Below are 22,030 nucleotides of genomic sequence, written 5' to 3' on the forward strand. Positions count from 1 at the left end.
AGAGAGAGAGAGAGAGAGAGAGAGAGAGAGAGAGAGAGACAGACAGACAGACAGACAGACAGACAGACAGACTAAGGCCTTAACTAGACCTTAGCTAGACCCACGAACATCCCTGTTCATGTAAATGACACACAGGGGACCCCGGGACGATCCCGGGATAAACTTTAGGTCTAGCTAAGGCCTAAGATGTCTATGGGCTAACGGAATTAAGCCTATATACCCCCAGTTGCTGGGGAACATGGGTGGGAGGGTGCTGTTGCACCATGTCCTGCTTTGTTGGTCCTTAGTCAACAGCTGGTTGGCCGCTGTGTGAACAGAGTGCTGGACTAGATGGACCCTCGGTCTGATCCAACAGGGCTCTTCTGATGTTCCTATGGCTAACAGAATTAGATTCTTTGGAGTCTTATTTTCATCCCTGCTGGGCTCTGTAAAGAGAAGTCACAGCCCTTACTGCTACTGCTTTTTATGGCATTTTTCTCTCTAGGAACATCGGAAGCTGCCTTAAACCAGGTCAGACAAATTGGTCCATCCAGCCCACTCTTCTTCTCTGACAGGTAGGGTCTTTAGCGGAGAGGGGCTTTTCATAGTTCCTGCTCCTATTATTGATGACACCAACGATGATTAACCTGGAGATCCCGGGAATTAAATGTGGCACTTCCCGCATAGAAGGAATATGCTCTACCAATGAGTTATGGCCTTCCTCTTTCCTCTGTGCATTTACGAATGGCATTTGCCGCAGTCAATCTGTTAGCCTCTTCACTGTTTTTATGGCCTGGCTGTCCTCACAAACAGGATATTGTGAGGATTACTGGAGGGGAAAGGGGAAAAATATAGATTCTATCTTTTAATACGATAAATTGATAAATAACATCAGAGGGCTTGGCCCTTAAAGACAGCCTAAAAATAATGTTAAATTAAAAGTAAGAAAAGAAATAAACTAGGGTGTCACAGAGGCCTGGTTCAGACAACACGCTAAACCATGCTGCTTAACCCCATAGGGGTAGCCTTTTGCGTTTGTTCCAATGAAAACAAGGTTAATGCATTCCCTTAACCATTTTGTGGTTAAGCAGCATGGTTTAGCGTGTTGTTTGAACCAGGCCACTGTTTTCTTTGGACACAAGTGGCATTAAGGAAACACTTGTTAACACACTTGGGGCGTATTCCTATCGATTGCACCCACCATGATCAGATTCCCTTAAACTTGGTGGCTTCTGATGACCCAATGCAGGGCAGAAGGAAGGGTGGAGGGGATCTTCATCTCCCTGTCTTCCTCCCTTGCATATTTTGCTTAATGGGATTTTTAGCCTGTCTAGTAAGAGTGCTTCGAAGAGGAAGACTGGCAGAGACTCAGGAGAACTTGTATCCTAGTCTCTCCAGTCTCTTCCTCTCTCCGCCCACTGGAACGCCCGCTGCTGGCTGCAAGGGGGCAGTGGTTTGGAGGGGGGAATCCCCAGTACCCTATAGCCCTTCAGACATTGTCTAGGGGGCATAGGATTGCTCCCATAAAAACAACAATGCATGACTGAAGAACGCAGCATGTCAGGTAGCAAAGACACATTTTTTTAATGGTAACGAAAGTCCCTTGAAGTGTGGCGATTTGATCTAAATGATCTGTTTGGCGTACATTTTGCTGTTCCTCTCTGCACAGGCGCTCTCCAAAAGGAGCATGTTATAATCAATCAGGGATCTCCGTGAGAAATACAGCATCCAAAGTCTCCTGCTGGGGGCATGGTCCCTCTGGAACTCTAAAACCAATGTGAAAAAGTCCAAATCTGAGCGTGAAGATTGCCTAATGTTGCCGCTCGGAACTGCAATGTGGGAAAAACACAGATCCATTCAGGTTTGTCTTGAGAACACAGCCTCTGTCTTCCAGAGGGCTGCTGTCCTTTGGGCCTTCCTTAGGCTTCCTAATCCAGTGACACAAACAGAAAACATGGTACGTGGGTTTCTCCTTCCTCATGCATGATTGCTTCTATATCCAAGTGAACATCCATGGATCTTTGTGAGCGCACAATTTATATTGTGTTGCAATGTGCAATACAAATCGGGCAAATGCCATTAATGCTCTATTTCCATCCCTGGAGACAGTATTGTCACGGCATCCCACCTATCCTTTAAATGTATGTGAGTTTCAATACGATAGAAGTCTCCTTTTCATGTCAAACCTGTTACAGGATTTTAAAGGAGGAGCAGAGAGGAAGCAGAGGGTCTTTTCATTCAGGATTCTCATAGTTGGTGAAACTCTGTAGCAGCCCTGTGAGATGCTTGAAGTCCGGCCTTTCATTTGGGTTAATTTTCCAGCACTTACACATGATACTGTACATCATAGGGGGACACTTGTAGGGGCAGTGCATCTTGAAGCCGGTTTGGACGTGCTTGAAAACTTCACCGTTGGTCATACCTGCAAAAAGAGGTGAAAACTATGTGGTTAATAATTTAAAAAGGTATAAAAATGTAGGTCTATTTGAAATGAGTCAATCTGACAAGGTGCTACTGAATTATTATAATAAATACTGTAGCCTAACCTACACAGCTATCCAATCATCATCATCATCAAACTTGGAAAATGCAGATCATAAAATATACTGGGAAAGAACAATTCATATGGACAAGACGATACCTTGCAATTGACCAGACATAATAGTTACAGACAAAAAAAGGAAAATACGCTTACCTCATCAACATAGCAATACCTAATGACAAAATGTTGTAGAAATGGAAGAGGAAAAGAGAGAAAAATATACACCACTGGTATGGACGTTAAAGAACTATGGCAACAGGAAAAGGTCACAATTTTTCCATTAGTCACCAGAGTCACATCAAAAAACTATACAATAACCCTTTAGAAACTGGGCCTACCAAAATACATCCCCACCAACATCCGGAAAGCAATCATACTTAAAACATGTTCAATAGACAGGAAATTTCTGACTCAGTAAAAGACAGCATGACTTGGCAAAGCCCATCATGTCCACCTAGAAAAACCACGAGCGTGAAAAGAAAGAGGTGATCTATAGATGTCAGTCACTACGCAAAAGTGCGTGCTCTATCACTGTTCTCCATAGTAAAATAAAAAGATTCAGCACAGAGAAGCATTTTTGAGCTGGTTTGTTCTGAGCAAGATGGGCCTAATTCAAGATCCTGGATTTAACTTGTACAGAAATGAACTTTTGCACAAATTCATAAAACCGTATCAAGTTGCTGGAAGTCACTTCTGCAATTTCAAACATTTATTTTTCATTTTCTAAATCCCATTTTTAAAACCCAATCGTCGGGGATACTTTTAACAACAAAATATTTTTAAAAAGCCTTAGTGCTTCTTAAAGGAGGAAGGTCTTTTTTGCTACATTTCTCAGGAAGTACGAGTTCTTCTGTTTAACCCTCTGGATCAAAAACATAAATCACATGGACTGTGTTGTAGATCCAATACCTGGATATGGGTTCTGGCCACGGGTCACAATTTCGTAGAGAAGGATTCCAAATGACCAGACGTCAGATTTGATGGAATAGCGTCCATGGGAAAGTGCTTCTGGTGCAGTCCATTTGTAGGGAATATTATGGGAGTAAGAAAGATAAACGTCATCCTGCAGAGACAGAAGAATGACATGTTACAGGTGTAAGAAAACCTTCTGAACACTATAAAGGTACTACATATGTGCTAGGGAATTTTTGGTCACCGGTACACCTAGGGGTAACCATATTACACCAACTTTAAAATCACTTCACTGGTTGCTAATTGGTTTGTGGGCAAAGTATAAAGTGTTGGTTATTACCTTTAAAGCCCTACATGGTTTGGGTCCAGGTTACCTGCGGGATTGCCTTCTCCCATACAGTCCGCCCAGCACACTCAGGTCCTCTGGGAAGAATCTACTTCAGTCAGCAAAAACTAGGCTGGCAACTGTTACCCAAAGGACCTTTTCTTCTGCTGCCCCCAGACTGTGGAATGGCCTGATGGAGGAGATTCGTCAGCTTAATGCTCTCTCTGAGTTTAAGACAGCTGTAAAGACTAATCTCTTCCGGCAGGCCTACCCAGATGGATTTTAAACCTAAGAATTTTAAGATGCTGTGATTATTTTAATGTTGTATTAAACTAATTTAACTAATTTATTATATTTTATTTAGTGTTGTTCCCTGCCTTGATCCAGAGGGAGAGGCAGGTAATAAATAAATAATTATTATTATTAATAGTAATAGTTATTATTACCTGCTCTCTCTCTCCTGTACAGCCACATTCCATGCATATGTTTTCAGAAATAAATCTCTCTAAGTTCAGTGAGATGCACCCACACAAAGGTGGAAACTACACACGTGTGATGCAAATGAAGGCAACAATACTACGACTTTGAGGAAGAAATTGGCAGGTGCTTCCGTAACGTCACGTGCCCACCTTCTCCCACGGTGAACTGGTGGTTGAAAACTAAAGCAAGGGACTTGTTTCGCCGGCAGGTCCACTGCTTCCCCTGGCCAGTGATGGGTTCAGACTTGGGATTTAGAGAGAACCCAGGGAAAGCCAGTGTGGTGTAGTGGACTGGAAAGACCTGGGTTCAAATCCCCACTCAGCCGCCCCGAAGGTCAGTGGGTGTCCTTGTGATGTCACTCCTCTAAGCCTAACCTACCTCACAGGGCTGATGTGAGGATAAAATGCGGGTGGGAAGAGAACCATACGCACCACCCTGAGCTTACTGGTGGGATAAAAATAGGACAGATAATTGAACATAAGAAGAGTTCTGTTGGGTCAGACAGAGGGGCTGTCTAGGGCAGCATCCTGTTCCCAACCTTGGCCAGCCAGATGCCCAAGGTAGCCCACAGAGTACAAAGCAAACAGCCCTGCTATGTGGCTGCCTGACACCTACCCACTCCACTAGTATGGGTGGGCAACCTGGTGCCTTCCAGATGTTTTGAACTACAGCTCCCACAAATCCCAGCCAGCATGGCCAACGGTCAGGGATTCTGGGAGGTGTAATCCAAAACGTCTGGAAGACCCCAGATTGCCCCTCTCTGATTTAGAGCAGGGGTGGACAATTTGTGGCTCTCCAGCTGTTGTTGGATTGCAGAGCTAATGGCGAGTGTTGAGGGAGTTGCAGGCCAACATCTGGGAGGCCAAAAGTCGCCCACCCCTGACTTAGAGGCTTTGGCAAATGAGTTTTAATCAGAAGACGGAGAAGTGGAATTCTGCCGGAGCGTGGAAAAAGCAGAAAAGGAGTTATTTGATGCTGGTTCTTAAGGGTCTCAAGAAGTAAAACAAAGAACTCAGAAGCTGGAAGGGTGGATGAACAAAATATCCGATGGCCAGAGGCACTGTGTCAGCTCTTTGCCCCGCTCTATGGCTAGCAAACCGAGGAGAACTTACACAAAAGAGTAAAAGAAATGCAGAATGCCATGCAAAATGGGCCAAATGATACAACTCTGTGTAATTTATATGAGCCACTGATCATAGCTGCGATGGCTCTTGTTGTTTGTTACACCCCCTGCAACTTGGGTTTTGTATTTTCCGTTACTCTCCGCCCCGTTCTCTTTCCTATTTCAATACTGCCTCTTTTTCAACCTAAGTGGGGCTCATAATACCTTGATCAGCCTGGCCATCCCAAAATCCCCGACTTTGCAGATGTTGTTTTCTCCAACCAGGATGTTCCTGGCAGCCAGATCTCGGTGAATGAAATTCTGCGACTCTAAGTAGCACATCCCGTCGGCCACCTGAGATGCCATGTCAACCAGCTCTGTCATTTGCAGCCGCTGCCCTTCCGAAGCTGAAACGAAGCAGGCCGAAAGGTCTTTACTAGGTAGCCCTCACTTTCCACACGTTTCTTCTGAAAGCGTCGCCTGGCTCTTTTTCATTGCAACAAATGCAGCAACAGCAATCTCTGAACATAAACGTAGAAGGAGGCACGGAGGCAGGCAAAGACGTATGAAGGCACAGGGAGAGGCCAAGTGTTGGGGACGTGCTGTAAAGATCATACTCCCGATGCACTTGATAGAGGGGAGACCTGATAGAGGGGTGCAAAATTATGCATGGTGTGGAGAATGCGGAGAGGGAGACATTTTTCTCCTTCTCCCGTAATACTAGAACCCAACGGGGGGTCATACCATGAAGCTGATTGGTGGGAGATCCAGGACAAATTAAAGGAAGGACTTCTTCACGCAGCCCATAGTTAACCTATGGAATTCACTACCACAAGATGTAGTGATGGCCACCGATTTATATGGCTTTAAAAGGGGGTTGGATAAATTCCTGGAGGAGAAGGCTATCAATGGCTACCAGTCCTGATGGCTATATGTTACCTCCCGTATCAAAGTCAAACTGCCTATGTACACCACTTTCTGGGGAACACAGGTGGGAGGGTGCTGTTGCACTCATGCTCTGCTTGTAGGTTCCTGGTCAACAGCTGGTTGGCCATTAGGTGAAAAGAATGCTGGATTAGATGGACCTTTGGTCTGACCCAGGAGGGCGCTTCTGATGTTCATGAGGCACCTACAGCTTTGCCTGCCCTGCAGCCCCTCCCCAATGGAAGAAGGCTCAGGGCAAGTGGTGTCATCTCCTGGTGGACGCGTTGGGAAGATGTCCACTCACCATGCCTGCCGGGGACCAAATGACATCAGGGGGTGAGACTACCTCCCTTTGGTATCAGGAGACAAAGCCCTGCCCTGTTTGACATCATTGGGCCTATGGAGGGCTTTGGGGGAGTCATCTGACCACCCCACCCAATTTTGGTAGCCCTCCCTTGATGTACACTACAGTGCCCGCAAACACAGGTTGGAGAAGTCTGGAAACAAAGCCCTACGAGGACAGACTGAAAGAACTGCGCATGTTTAGCCTGGAGAAGAGAAGATTGAGGGGAGACATGAGAGCACTCTTCAAATACTTAAAAGGTTGTCACACAGAGGAGGGCCAGGATCTCTTCTTGATCCTCCCAGAGTGCAGGACACGGAATAACGGGCTCAAGTTACAGGAAGCCAGAGTCCGGCTGGACATCAGGAAAAACTTCCTGATTGTTAGAGCAGTACAACAATGGAACCCATGACCTAGGGAGGTGGTGGGCTCTCCCACACTAGAGGCCTTCAAGAGGCAGCTGGACAGCCCTCTGTCAGGGATGCTTTATTATTATTATTATTATTATTATTATTATTATTATTATTATTTGTATCCCGCCTTTTGCCCAATGCTGGGCCTCAAGGCGGCCTTACAAAGTTTAAAATATACATGGGGGGGAGGGGAAACAAAACCATAAACAATTAAAAAATACACAGCAAAATTATAAGACATTAACATAGATGGAGGGCCAGATTACTCTCAAAGGCCTGATGGAACAAAAAAGTTTTAGCCTGCTTCCGAAAGCCCATCAAGGAGGGAGCCAGCCTAGCTTCCCCAGGAAGAGAGTTCCAGAGCACCGGAGCAGCCACCGAGAAGGCCCTCTCCCATGTTCCCACCAAGCGTGCCTGTGAAGAAGGTGGGACTAAAATAAGGGCCTCTCCAGAAGATCTCAAAGCACGGGCAGGCTCATAAGGGAGAATACGTTCTTTCAAATAACCTGGACCCGAACCACATAGAGCTTTATAGGTCATAACCAGCACTTTGAATTGTGCCCAGAAACAGACTGGAAGCCAGTGGAGCTGTTTCAACAGTGGAGTTGTCTGCTCCCTGTAACCAGCCCCGGTCAACAATCTGGCTGCAGCTCGTTGAACCAGCTGGAGTTTCCGAACACTCTTCAAAGGCAGCCCCACGTAGAGCGCGTTACAGTAATCCAATCGGGATGTAACTAAGGCATGTGTCACCGTGGCCAGGTCCGACATCTCTAGGAACGGGCGCAGCTGGCACACTAGCTTTAACTGTGCAAATGCACTCCTGGCCACCGCCGAAACCTGGGCATCCAGGCTCAGGGCTGAATCCAGAAGTACACCCAAGCTGTGGACCTGCGTCTTCAGGGGGAGTGTAACCCCATCCAACACAAGCTGAATCCCTATTCCCTGATCTGCCTTTCGACTGACCAGGAGCACCTCTGTCTTATCTGGATTGAGCTTCAATTTGTTCGCCCTCATCCAATCCATTACTGCCAACAAACAGCGGTTTAGCACAGAAACTGCTTCCTTGGAATTGGGTGGAAAGTAGAGTTGGGTGTCATCAGCGTACTGGTGGCACCGCACCCCACAACTCCGGATAACCTCTCCCAACGGTTTCATGTATATGTTAAATAGCATGGGGGACAAAACAGAGCCCTGAGGGACTCCACAGGCCAATGGCCAAGGAGTCGAACAGGAGTCCCCCAGTACCACCTTCTGGGTCCGTCCATCCAGGAAGGAATGGAGCCACTGTAAAACAGTGCCTCCAAGACCCATCCCAGCAAGGCGGCCCAGAAGGATACCATGGTCGATGGTATCGAACGCCGCTGAGAGGTCCAGCAGAACCAGCAGGGACACACTCCCCCTGTCCAGTTCCCGGCGAAGATCGTCCACCAAAGCGACCAAAGCTGTTTCTGTCCCATAACCAGGCCTGAAGCCAGATTGAAATGGATCTAGATAATCCGTCTCATCCAGGAATCCTTGGAGTTGGGAGGCCACCACACGCTCCAATACCTTGCCCAAAAATGGGATGTTGGAGACTGGCCGGTAGTTATCCAATACAGTGGGGGCCAAGGAGGGCTTTTCCAGTGTGGGTCTTACCACTGCCTCCTTCAAACAGGCTGGGACCCTTCCTTGGCGAAGGGAGGCACTGACCACTCCGCTTACCCACTCAGCCAGTCCCCCTCTGGCAGCTTTTATAAGCCAGGAAGGGCAAGGATCAAGTATACACGTGGTGGCTCTCACCAATCCAAGGACCCTGTCCACATCATCGGACTGTGCAAATTGAAAGGTATCCAATAATACTGGACAAGCAGGTGCCAAAGTTACATCCACTGGATCTGCATCAACAATAGCATCCAAGTCAGAGCGGATCCGAGCGATTTTGTCTGCAAAGTGCTGGGCAAATTGGTCACAACAGGCTGTTGAAAGGTCTGAAATCACTTTTGGGGGGCCAGAGTGTAGAAGGCCCCTGACCACCCGAAACAGCTCTGCTGGACGGCTCTTTGCAGATGCAATAGTGGATTTAAGGTGGATTCCTGCATTGAGCAGGGGGTTGGCCTCGATGGCCTTATAGGCCCCTTCCAACTCTATGATTCTATGAGAGGCCTGGTTGCACTCCTACCAACGAATGAAACACCTTGGGGAAAGGCCTCACCTCGGAGCAGTTCCAGCAGGTTCCCTTTGCTCATGATCTCTGTGATGATGTACACAGGATCCCCGACAGAAGACATGGCGTAGAGGGAGAGGATGTGCTTGTGCCGCAGCTTCTTCATAGCCTCAATTTCGTTTTTGAACATGTCCTGGTATGTCAGGTCAGCTGATGCGGGGTGGAAAAACAACAACAAGCCCACGTATAATTAAAGGAAACAAACTTGTGAGTTGTTTCTAGGTTAGGGAATGTCTTCGTACTGTCTGGAGCACCTCGAGAGTGTTTTTACTGTTCCAGGATGGGACACGGGGTGGACACACCAGTGTGATTTTGCAAAGGATGCTGGGAACACTTTCAGTTTGCATGGGAAGCTGAGGAGGCAGGCAGTGGCACGGTCATGCATTTTGATGTGCAGGCGGTCATCGTGACACCCCCTTAGCCCCGCCCCCAAGGAGAGTCCAAAAATGCCAACAGGGGTGTTGATCCATATCAACCAACCCGTTCTAGCAGGTTTATCTCCACAGGGTAACAGGACTTTTGCAAAACTAATGGGACTTAATTCGCCATTCAAGACCAGGTCACTCTGAAACACTCTGCGATACAACAGGGAACGTTATCTTGTTGCTTGGGAAATTCGTTTCCCCCACAACTTCCGTAAGAGTTATGACTCAACTCAGAACAGAAGAGATCAGCACCCCTGCTAATAACAAAGGTAGTTTCACTTTTCATTTTGCTTCTTTTAAAATCTATTTTAAAGTGTTTTATTCTCTTTTTACTTTAGTTTATCTTGTACACCGCTCTGAAATTTTGAATGGGGAGTGGTATATAAATATTGTAAATATTAAATAAGAGTTGTGCTGTGTCCCTCTGAGCCTGGGTCCACTACACCACCAGGGTCAGGAAGCAGCGTGGTAAGAGACCCCCTCAGCTGCGTTGTCCAAAGCAGCAGCCTAGACTACTTCTATGGCTGAGCCAGCCCTCAACTCTATTCTGCTCAATAACTGGACCAGGTTTTCCTTTTTGTGGGGAGAAGCCAACAAGTGCAGAAAGGACACTTGGGAGTACATCTATAAAAGTACAACTCTCTGGCTGAAATGGTTGGACATTGGAAGCTTGCCTTACACTAATAAGACCACTGGTCTTTTTAGCTCACATCTCCACCAGCCTTCCTCAACCTGGTACCCGGCAGATGTGTTAACTTGCAATTCCCATCAGCCGTTCGCCATGTTGTACACTGATTGGCAGCTGGCTCCGATGTCAGTGGGGCGGTGAATCCGCTCCGGGTTTCAGTCAGAACCAATCAGAACTCCAAAGGAGTATCCAAGGTTGTTTTTATCTCATGGGAACCACCCAGAGAGCTTCGGCTATGGGGCGGTATAAAAATGCAATAAATGAATAAAATTAAAATGGTGTGAAAATAGACTGCCAGAGACTGATAGCATTCTTTGCTGGTGTCCTGCAAAGAGTCTTATGTTGTCTGAACAGATACCAAGCAAAGAGGTCAAGTGGGATTTAATGTGTAGCCAAATCCTTTGTTGCTGGCTTCTGAATGTTTGAAGGAGACAGTGTCATCCAAGGCATATCTGTAATAGTTGCTTATATAAATCTGAGCATGGATCTTTGCATCTGAGCATTTTGTCATTAATCCTTAACTATATCCTGGCAGAGCAGGAAAAAATGGAGAGAGAGAGAGAGAGAGAGAGAGGGAGGGCCGTTTCTACATCTGCCTTTTCCCCAGGATTGTCCCAGGATAATCCCTGTGCATCCAAATGACACACAGGGGATCCCGGGAGCAAGCAGGGATGATCCCTCCATTTCCCTGGGATAACCCTTAGGTGTAGAAAGGGCCACAGAGAGAGAGAGAGGTGACACATGTTCAAAATCCATGAAATCGTAAGCACAACAAGGAAGAATTCAACAAAGGCCTCATCTACACCAAGCAGGACATTGCAGTATGAAAGCGGTATATAATTTATTTATTTATTTATTAATTACATTTCTATACTGCCCAATAGCCGGAGCTCTCTGGGCGGCTCGCAAAAATTAAAAGCATTCAAAGTATAAAACAACAGTATAAAACCATACTATAAAATACAATATAAAAGCTCAACCAGATAAAAACAGCAGCAATGCGAAATTACGAATTTAAAACACCAAGTTAAAATTTATTTATAGACTGTTAAAATGCTGGGAGAATAAAAAGGCAGGAGCCACACCAAGCAGCATATAGCAGTGTGAAAGCAGTATATGGAATGTCTCAATGGGCCCCAAGAGTTGTCAGTGCGCTTCAACACCACTATAAAGCAGTCGTGTGTAGCTCCTGCCTTTTATATACACCACTTTCATAGTGCAATATCCTGCTTGGTGTAGATGAGGCCAAAGTTTAGCTTTAAATCAGGAGCATCCTTAATAGCCAAGGGATGCTTAGGAGGTGAACTTCTCTTTGCCACAGCAGGCGTAGGACCTTTGCAGAAGGTACTAGGTTCCATCCCCTAGTTGAAAAGGCAGCAGGCAGCATGGTGACAGTCAACACAGGACAACAGAGCATTGGCCAAATGCTCTGACCTGATATATGCTGGGAAGGGAATGCATGGAATTGCATATATCTGGAGAACGCCAGTTTGTTGGAAGGGCTGCAACCAATGTTAGTCCTACATAGAGTAGACCCATTGAAATGAGCGGGTCTTCAGTTAGACCAGTGGTTCCCAAAGTGGGCGGTACTGCCCCCTTGGGGGCGGTGGGATTGCATAGGGGGACGTTAAGAGGCAGGGGGGCACTCGAGGTGGTCTTTTCCGTACCAGGAGTTTTGGTTACAGAAGGAAATTTCTGATCGCTATCCTGCACTATGAAGAGTGGTTCAGAAGCTCCTGGTTGCATTTCCAACATCATATTTGGTGGAATGTGGTTTTAGTGTGATCTGCCTGCTTCTCTCCAAGCAAAGAAATCGACTCCAGATTACTAAACGTGGTGATTTAAGACTCGTGTTAAGTGACTTTAACCCAGACATTGGGAAACTGGTATCACTTCATCAGGCCCATCCATCACATTAAGAATTTACAGAACAGTGAGGTCCTCTACCCTAGTTACTAAATGTGATATCTAATGTTCTTGCTAAATTACTATCAGACTTTGACAAGATGATATCACTGGATCAAGTTCATCAATTATGTTTAATTGAATAAACTAAAAAAATGTAATTGGATTTTGAGTCAATATTCAATTATTATCTTCCTTAGTGGGTCGTTGAAAACCGCTATTCTGAATAATGAGTTTTATAGGGTAGGGTAGGGGGCACTGGGCATGAGTTTGTGGAACCAAGGGGGCGGTGACCTGAAAAAGTTTGGAAACCACTGAGTTAGACTAACATCGGATACAATCTGTGAAGTACCTTCCTGAGAAAACCCAAACTCTCACCTCTGGGGAGAACTTTGATTGCAACTCTGACTTTCTCCTTCCAGTACCCTTCATAGACTTCTCCGAAATATCCTGCGCCCAGCTTTCGGATCAGACGGAACTCTTCCTTTGGCCTTTCCCAGTCATCCCAGTGCGGCATCGCCGTGGGTTCTTGCTGGGGTCAAAAAGAAATGGCAACACTTTCATTAAAGGTCTACCCAGAGTTCTAACACCATCCCGGAGGCTTCTTCTCACGTTCCTCCTCCACCTTTTTTTTCGTTTTTGGCAAAAGTATCACCGCCCTCCTCAGTTTCACATACCGTTCTGGGGTTGTTCAATTGCCCTGCAGTCAAACCATAGACCAACCAAGACATCCTGACACTTCGAACATCTATGGCTTTCAAACCAGTTTAGTTGTCAGGGTATTCCCCAAAGAATCCCAGGAACTATAGTTTTGTGAGTCTACTGAGAACTCTCTCTTAGAGGTCCCTCCCTCTCTCCCAGATTTATTTATCCGCATTAACTATTTATACACTGCCCTTTAAAAAAAGAAAAGAGATTTACAAATATAAAAAACAATAAATACAGCAAATCAATCAAACTTGAAGCAGCAGATAGTGACAGCAACTTGAAGACCCGTAATTAAGGATGAAAATTCCATGTTTTAAAAAGCCTGGCTTTGATGATGATGTTGATGATGTCTTTGCCTGGCACCAAAATGACATCAAGCTAAGTGCCAGGTGAGCTGATTTGGAGAGAGCTTTCCACAAGCAGGTCACGCCACTGAGAGAGGGCCTTCTCCTCAGGCACAACCTGCCACACCTCAGATGACAGGTGCACAAAGAGGACGACCTATAAAGACGAACTCAGTGTACAGGTGAAGTTTGCGTGGAGACAGGCAGGTACCCAAATCCCAAGCGAAAGGGCTTTAAAGGTAAGCACCACCTTTACAATTCCCAGGGTCCCCAGGGTTGGGGCGGGGCTGGTTGACCACCACCCAGGCCTCTGCAGGCAGAATGATGTCAAAGGGGGCGGGGCCATATCACCTGGCATCATTTGGTTCCTGGCAGGAACACTGGGTGGGTGTTTTGATTGGAGAAGTCCTGAATACAGGATGTAGCCATGTGCTTCACTTGCCATGTGCTTTCTCCCACTGAAACCCACTTGGGAGAGAGAACGGCACACAGGGGAATTCTCTTGTTATCTCTGATCGCAGGTTGGAGATAACAAGGGGATCCTTCACCCCACTTCAGCCTAAAGCACAAGCCTCTGTGGGCCAGATGGGCAAGCGCTGTAGACCGGATTAGGCCCGCAGGAGAGAGGTTGCCCACCCATGCCCAAGGGAGTGAGCTTTACTATTAAAACAAGTGTAATTCTGTAATATCCTTTCTGAAAGCAATGAGTACATTTACATCTGTATTTATTTAAAATACATGTTATACCTTCTTAAGACAGTTTTCAACACAAAATTATGAAACAATAAATGTGGGACACAATTAACTAAAACAGCCGTGTGAAACGTTTGTTACAATAACAGGGAACAGAAAACTTCAGTTTCTAAAACAAAGATCAGCATCTATTCGTTTAAAAGGGAAGTGGAACATCCAGTTCTTTAAAGGCCTGTTTAAAAACAGTAAGGGATGGAGCCAGATCCACCTGCTGTGGTAAGGTATTCCATAAGGATGGGGCCACCACAGAAAAGGACCTTTCTCTTGGGCCTGTCAACCTGATTAGATAGAGAGAGAGATGAGAGAGAGAGAGAGAGAGAGAGAGAGAGAGAGATATTAATCATAATGGCTACATACTGCCTCCAGAATTAGAGGAGCATATGTCTGAATATTAATTACTTGGGAACAAAAGTAAGAGGGAGCTATAGCTCTCCTAGGTTGCTTGGGAGATTCCCGTAGACACCTGGTTGGCGACTGTGAGAAACACAGATAGGCTTTTGGTTTGACTCAGCAAGGCTCTTTTTATGTATGTAACCAAGATAAACCCTATATGTGCAACCTGCTTCCCAGTAAGGTGTCCCCAGTACCTTAGACTGGGGACACCCGCCCATGCACAAACCATCTGTAACTAACATCTACTTGGTTGGCCCTGATAGGGATTCCACACCCATGGGAGGTTCAATTTGCAGGTGCATGTAGCAGGGCCTTCTCAGTGGTGACACCACCATTGTGGAATGCTCTTTCAGGGAGGCCTACCTGGCGACAAGTGGTTGGTGAAGACTCTCTGTTCCACCATCCAGGTCTTTCCAGTAAGTCACTGATGAAGCTTTAATTTAGGCAGGTCTTTGCTTATGGAACTTCCATGTAGAGAGGCAGTATATCCCTGAATTCCAGATACCACGGAGACAAGCAAAGCAGGTAGCCCTCATTTTCAATGCCTTGCTTGTGAGCTCACGCGTGTTTTACCAAGAATAGGAAAATACCTACCCCCCCCAAAAAAAAATACTAGCAGGAAAAGGTCCCTCTGTCCCCCAAAATTTACAATTTCTTTTTCTGGAAACTGGAAATTCTGGTTGTGCAACTAAATTCCGCCTAGCTGACAGCAAACGTTGAACTGTGCCTTATTTTTTTTTTATCAAGTGTTCTATTAAATCTCACAGTGCAGGTAAACCACTTCCGTTTGATAGCAAAAAGTTGGTTTCGCATACAGGCTGAGCGACAGAAATATGGATCCAAAAGTGGCCAGTTTGAATCTCACATCACCATTAACACAAAAGGTGGCCTTAGGCAAGCTGCTCTCCCTAAGCCTCAAGTCTCCGTGCCATCTGCAAATATGGGAATAATATTGACTTATCTTACAGCAGCCTTCCCAAACCTGGTGTCTTCCAGATGGTTTGGACTACAACTCCCAGAATTCCTGACCATTGCCCATTCTGTCTGGGGCTGATGGGAGTTGAAGTCTGAAACATCTGGAGGGCATCAGGGTGGGGAAGCCTACCTTACAAGGTTGTTGTCAGGATCACCAGGAGGTAATGGCACGATGTAAGTGTTAAGTATGATTACAATAAAAAGCCGAACGTAAGTTGGTGCAAACTTAGCCTGATTGGTCTTGCCCTGAACAGCGCTTTGCCACCTGTGCGCTTACCTTGTAGCAAGGGATCTTCAGCTTCAGGCCGTGAGTGAGCCCCTTCTCTTTGTAATACTCAATGAGGGAAAGCAGATCCGGAAAGGACCGGGTCGCGTTCATGTAGAAATTCCCCTGGCCGTTGTGCAAGATCTTGTAGTGTCTCACCAGTGAGTCATCTCGGACTGCGAAAGGGTGGAAAAGAGGGTTGAACAGAGGAAATAATCCAGCGAAGACGGAGGGAGGTGGCACACCAGTGTTATTAAAGGTGCGGAGATCCTCCTGTTCCTGTAAATGCCAGCATACACAGTTCTGCTGCTTAGAATAGTAACTACCATGCTGCTGCAGCAGCGTGGGAGAAACTTTAGGGAAATCATTTTCATGTCACGTTTTTAAGATGATATATGTCCCACTTGGATAGGGAGCCAGGTGGCAACAGATGGAGCCTCCTGCACCTTTAAGAACAGTGCAGGGATTGTAGGAAGGGCAGCTCATCACCTAGCGCCGGGGATGAGGGAAGCCACATCTTCTGAAAGGGAATTCCCACTTCTGCTCAGCTTTGAACGATGCCTGGCTTGTTTCCAGGCACAATTCAAAGCGCTGTTTTTCACTTGGAAAGTCCTAAGCTAGCCCTCCACAACCTGGTGCCTTCCAGGTGGGTTAGCCTACAGTTCCCATCATGCTGGCTGGGGATGGTGGGAGTTTTAGTCCAACACGTCTGTAGGGGGCCCAGGTTGGGGCACGCTACCTTAAACAGCGTGGGAGCATATGACGCAGCCGTCAACTCACAACCACCGCGGGCTTTCCCCCCAAAACTGAGCTTTTAAAAAGTTGCTGATTTGCCACAACTTTTTCCTTAGCTCCGAGGTCACCACCTTCTTTCCTCTGTCTGTCAGCGGTGACCTCACTTTTGACTGAGTTGGGGGGACGTTCTGGTGACAGATCGAAGCGTCAAGACACCCCCCGGGTCTTTTCTGCTGTCTCACCTGATCTCTGAAATTCCCTTCCCAGGGAGATTCGCCTGGCATCAATTCTTTATTTTCTTTTTTTGGTGCCAGGTGACAATTCATTCATTGGCCTTTTCGGCCTTTTATAGTTCCACCTTTGTTCTCTGCTGGGTTTCCAACAGCCTCCCCTGATCTGTTTGTGAGCACTTTTATTGCACTTTAGGTTTTGATTTATAAGCTGCTCCGACAGCCAGGACTGAAGAGAGGCCATAAAAATAGCAGCAACATATAGAAAAGGACTATGAAAACCAAGAGGGTTCTTCCCCTCCTTTGCATATAGTCACATGAGTGTGAGGAGGAAACACACTTACCTGACAGCACATACTCAGCCCCCCTTTTCTCACTGATACGGATCAGGAAGGCCCCGGTTTTATTCTCTTCTGACATCAGCCGATGCACCGTTTCAGAACGGGAGATCTGCCCAAAAAACCAGCTATGGGAGCGAGACAAGGACATAAGAAATTGCCTGCCTGGGTCAGATGCACAACTCCATACCATGAAGCATTGCGTTGCCCACCATGGCCAGACAGATGCCCGTGGGAAACCTGCAGACAGGATGCCAAGGGGATGGCCGTTGACTGCTGTCTTTTCGCTGCTCATCACAGGACAGACCCTCTCTTCTGTGGGTGCCTAACACACCTCCCCTACAGAAGGAACCTGGAGAAGCACCATTCAACAATCTGAATGCAATGGACCATTTTCTGGTCCCAATGTTTGTGGTGCACATGCTACAAAGATTAACTGTCCCTGTTTTGCCTTTCCAGTGCCGGGGCGGGGGGGGGGGGGGGAGAGGTTTGGAGAGGCCTTAAAAATTGTTAGCATGAGTTGTTGTTGTTATTATTATTATTATTATTATTATTATTATTATTATTATTTGCATTTGTATACCGCCCCATAGCCGAAGCACTCTGGGCGGTTGACATAAGATAAAACATTTAAAAACAATATACAAAAATTAAAAACCACAAAAACATACAAAATTGCACATACAATTAAAATCACTGTAAGAGGTTTCGAAACGATGAGCCCCAAAAAACAGACCAAGGCTCATTACATATTGCTAAATGACTGGGAGAAGAGAAAAGTCTTGACCTGGCGCCGAAAAGATGACAATGCCGGTGCCAGGCAGGCCACGTCAGGGAGATTGTTCCACAGTTGGGGGGCCACCACAGAGAAGGCCCTCTCTCTTGTTGCCATCCTCCAAGCTTCCCTCGGAGTAGGCACCTGGAGGAGGACCTTAGATGTTGCTAGAGTTGCCTCTCTATTATTTTAGACCCTCCCCCTTTGGTTGACTAGAAGTTGAATCTCCAAACAGGAGTTACATCTTTTCTCAAGTGCGCATGCATGTAAATGCCTGCGCATGGACATTTAATTTTATTATTTATTTATCTGTTTGTGGCCTTTGTGTACTGCTAAATATAGTAAAATCCCTCAGTGGTTCCTATTTAACATACGTAAGATGCCATGTAGTGTGCAGCCTCTACGTGGCCTTCACATTTCAGCAGGCCCTGCTTTTCTCGACCCTCCACGACAGCTACTGAAACGCCTTCGTCCTTCCACACAACGGCTAAAGCCAGTAGCTACAGAAGGACGGGATGTGGCAAACTACAATAATGAGGACTGAGAAGAGCTATAAGGATCAGCCTTGTAATGCACCTGCTTTGCCTCCAGCGACCCGAAGCCTGCAGCTCTGCTACTTGAAACCTTTTAACCGGAGATGTGGATGTCAGGATTGCCAACGCAACTGCTACACACACACACACACCCTCGAAAATACCCCGCTCTTGTGCCTTTAAGTGCAGCTTAAAGTGCAGATGTCAGCAGGCGGAATCTTTTCCCAACATGGAGACAGGCAGGACTGTTTACTAATGTCGGCACATCTGGCTTCTGTTCAAGGCACAGCTGCGGTGGCTGATTGAAAAGTTGGCAACCCAAGTCAGGGCTGGAACCTGGAATCTGAGGCAGGCACAGCAGCACAAGTTCCACCACTGTGTCGCCTTCCTACCTGCACTGTCGTAAAGTTCTCCCCATGTCAGACTGGCCAACAGTCCTATTGATGTGTTTTATCACTCCAGGGCAGGGGTTGGCAATATGGTGCCAACAGGCTGCAATGCGGCCCACTAACTGCCTTACCTCTTCCACTTTTCTTTTTAAAAAATTAACATGCTTTCTTTCAGGCATTTGGGATTGCTTCAGAGCAAAGGGAGAGTCTTTAGGTGCTGCCAATTTCATTTCATGAATGCCTTTGGGCTACAGCATGAGATTCGGAACAGCAGAGGCTGGTGGCTCCGATGCCAGTGGGGCAGTGAATCCGCTCCGGGTTTCAGTGAGAACCGGTCAGAACTCTAAAGGAGCTGCTCCTTTAGAGTTCTGACCGGTTCTCATTGAAACCTGAAGCGGATTCACTGCTCCACTGGCATCGGAGCCATCAGCCTTCACTGGCCCGGAGACATTCGTAGGAAACAATGGAGAGAGAGAGAGAGATGACTCAAGCAAGCAAGCCAAGCTGCATGGATGGATATGTGTGAGAGAGACTGCATGGGTGGATGGTGATCCAGAGTGAGAGAGAAAAAGATGCAGGGAATGAGCTGGCTGGCAGAGGAGGAGGAGAGAGAGAAAAGGAGGTTTCTGTGATGCTGGAAACTTTGTGTTGGAAGCAGCTATTTAGAGAGTGTTGTGACTCAGACCCCACCTCTGCCTTGCACACAGTCATTTGGGCATGTTACATATCCATTGAGACTGGTTACACATCCCATGACAACTATTTAATTGTGGTGCCCACAACAGTTTCTCAAATTGCCAGATGTGCCCACGGGCAAGAAAAAGGCTGCCCAGCCCTGGTCTAGGGGAGCCATCTTGGTACCTCCCCCTTACATGCAGCTTGGCTCGCTTGCTTGAGTCATCTGAAGCAAGCCCGACATAGCGTTCAATTTGGATTTCATAGGGGTCAGGTTGCTTTCCTCCTTCCCAACTCTTTGGTTCGATATATAAACATGGATTTAAAATGCCAAATATTATATAAAAGCAGTGATCCAGCATGGCATATGTTCTGCGACCTTGCACAAGAGCAGAACCCACCACAGTAAGTGGGTGCTGCATTTCGCTTTCTGAGATTGTCAGCTTTGTTTTTAGTTTATATTTAAAGCAAGTTTCAGGTTCCTTTGGGGGAAAAGGTAGGCTTGAAAAAGTGTGGAGGTAATCCTCAGAAGAGAATAAAACTCCCTCCCATATGTGCCTACCCAAACCCTAAGATCATTTTTAGGGGTCCTCTCCATGAGCCCCTGCTGAAGGAAGTGAGGCAGATGGCTACCAGGAGGAGGGCCTTCTCTGCTGTGGCACCCTGGCTGTGGAAAGAACTCCCTAGAGAGGTTTACCAGGCACCTGCATTATACTCTTCCTGACGCCAGGTGAAGACCTTTTCATTTGCCCAGTATTTTAACATTTTATCATCTTAGTCTTTCAACATTCCTGCTTTAAATCTGTATTTTAAATCTTTGTATTGCTGCTCAGTTTCATTCTGGTTGCACGTTCACATTGCACTTTTATATGGCGTTTTTACATTGTGGTTTTAAGTTTTACACTTTAAATTGTACTTTATGGCTGTGATTTTTGTGAACTGCCCAGCGAGCTTTGGCTGTTGGGCGGTACAGAAATGCAGTAAAGAAAGAAAAAATCAAGGGGCAAAACTGCAAGTCCTGCATATCCCCAACAACCAGCTGGGACAGCAGAAATGCACAGGTGCTCAATTTGCTTCGATTATTATTATATTTATTTGTATCCTGCCTTTTGCCCAATACTGGGTTTCAAGGTGACCAAGTATTGGCCGATTAGCACAGAACGGGAGAGGGTTAAGGCCACAGGTGGCTGAGTACTTACGGTTCCGCCTCCATGGTCTCTTGTTTGGCCAAATAGTTGTAAGGTACATAACCTTCCTCGAACCCCCTGCCGGAGATGCCCAACCTCTGGACCCACCACCAGTCTCCTTTCTTCTCGATCACCTGGAAAAGATCTCCCGCCTGGAAGCTTAATTCAGTCTCCGTCATAGCTTTAAAATCCCAGAGACTGGTGTAAACGCAGCACCTGGATCCTTGCAGCGGGTCTGACTTCGAACCCATGGTGTCGAGCCAAGCAGCTGTAGCAGAGGGAGAGAATTCTTATGTCTCCCTCTGTAGAAGCTCACCACCGCTTCACAATCTCCCCAGCCACAAATGAATTTCAAAGGTCCACGCTCATCACAGCCCTCAAGGATAAACACAGGGAGAAAAATCCCTCTCCACTTCCTCTTCGGTAGATCATAACATATTCCTGCTCTGCCCTGCCCTGCGGTTTCTTCTCGAATAGGCAAGAAGAAAAGGAAGGAGGTGGTGACAGAGCGAGAGCGATGTGAAATCCCTTCCTCATGTCTCAAGGCCTGAAGCAAATCTAGCTGCCTGGTAGAACTTGCTCTAAGAGAGCCATCTCCAACCTGTCGCCTTCCAGACGTCCTGGACTACAACTCCCAGAATCCCCCAGACAGCCATGCTGACTGGGATTTGAAGGCCAACACATGTGCAGAACATCAGACTGGGAAAGGCTGTGCTACGATTTTAAACAAGCCTTGAGAGATGGGATAAAACAGTGCCTAAAATCTATTGCAGAAGTCATAGAATAGTAGAGTTGGAAGGGGCCTATAAGGCCATTGAGTCCAACCCCCTGCTCAATGCAGGAATCCACCCTAAAGTATCCCTGACAGATGGCTGTCCAGCTGCCTCTTGAAAGCCTCTAGTGTGAGAGAGCCCACGACCTCTCTAGGTCATTGGTTCCATTACCACACTGCTCTAACAGTCAGGAAGTTTTTCCTGATGTCCAGCCGGAATCTGGCTTCCTGTAACTTGAGCCCATTAGTCCGTGTCCTGAACTCTGGGATGATCAAGAAGAGATCCTGGCCCCCCTCTGTGTGACAACCTTTCAAGTATTTGAAGAGTGCTATCATGTCTCCCCTCAATCTTCTCTTCTCCAGGCTAAATAGGCCCAGTTCTTTCAGTCTCTCTTCCTAGGGCTTGGTTTCCAGACCCCTGATCATCCTCGTTGCCCTCCTCTGAACACACTCCAGTTTGTCTGCATCATTCTTTAAGTGTGGTGCCCAGAACCGGATGCAACAGAACTGGAGTCTCTCATCCAAATCTCATTTCAGCCTAGAACTTACTAACAGCACAATCCGATGTGTGTTTACTCAGAAGTAAGTCCCACTGTGTTGAGTGGGGCTTTCTCCCAGGTAAGCGTGCATATGGCAGCAGCCGATGTGGCCTTGAAAGCCGCTATTGTTTTAGGGTGCTTCCAGATGACGTTTTTATTGTGCAATTACCCTGTCTTA

At 46.6% G+C, this 22,030-nt stretch overlaps 1 protein-coding gene across 2 annotated transcripts; it reads right to left on the reverse strand.

Annotated features, from left to right (window-relative positions):
• Positions 1–1,551: 1,551 nt before the first annotated feature.
• PTK6 (protein tyrosine kinase 6) lies at positions 1,552–20,962 on the reverse strand. 2 transcript variants are annotated; one of them, XM_063120947.1, is made up of 8 exons: positions 20,554–20,962; positions 16,989–17,110; positions 15,692–15,855; positions 12,620–12,773; positions 9,212–9,373; positions 5,566–5,747; positions 3,431–3,584; positions 1,552–2,401 (listed from the first exon to the last, which is right to left on the reverse strand). In XM_063120947.1, the coding sequence occupies exons 1-8, from the start codon at positions 20,790–20,792 to the stop codon at positions 2,214–2,216; spliced, it is 1,365 nt and encodes a 454-aa protein (XP_062977017.1). In that variant the 5' UTR covers positions 20,793–20,962; the 3' UTR covers positions 1,552–2,213. The 2 variants fall into 2 exon arrangements, with proteins under 2 accessions (XP_062977017.1, XP_062977026.1); XM_063120956.1 differs by lacking the exon at positions 9,212–9,373.
• Positions 20,963–22,030: the final 1,068 nt, after the last annotated feature.

This window comes from Elgaria multicarinata, chromosome 1, assembly GCF_023053635.1.
Source record: "Elgaria multicarinata webbii isolate HBS135686 ecotype San Diego chromosome 1, rElgMul1.1.pri, whole genome shotgun sequence".
In the NCBI taxonomy this organism is placed as follows: domain Eukaryota; kingdom Metazoa; phylum Chordata; class Lepidosauria; order Squamata; family Anguidae; genus Elgaria; species Elgaria multicarinata.

Coding starts and splice junctions, on each gene's coding strand:
- PTK6 (XM_063120947.1), bottom strand. CDS start 20,792: ATGGGTTCGAAGTCAGACCCGCTGCAAGGATCCAGGTGCTGCGTTTAC. Junction 17,111..20,553: donor GAGACCATGGAGGCGGAACC/GTAAGTACTCAG, acceptor TCGCTCCCATAG/CTGGTTTTTTGGGCAGATCT. Junction 12,774..15,691: donor TGAAGATCCCTTGCTACAAG/GTAAGCGCACAG, acceptor TTTTGACCCCAG/CAAGAACCCACGGCGATGCC.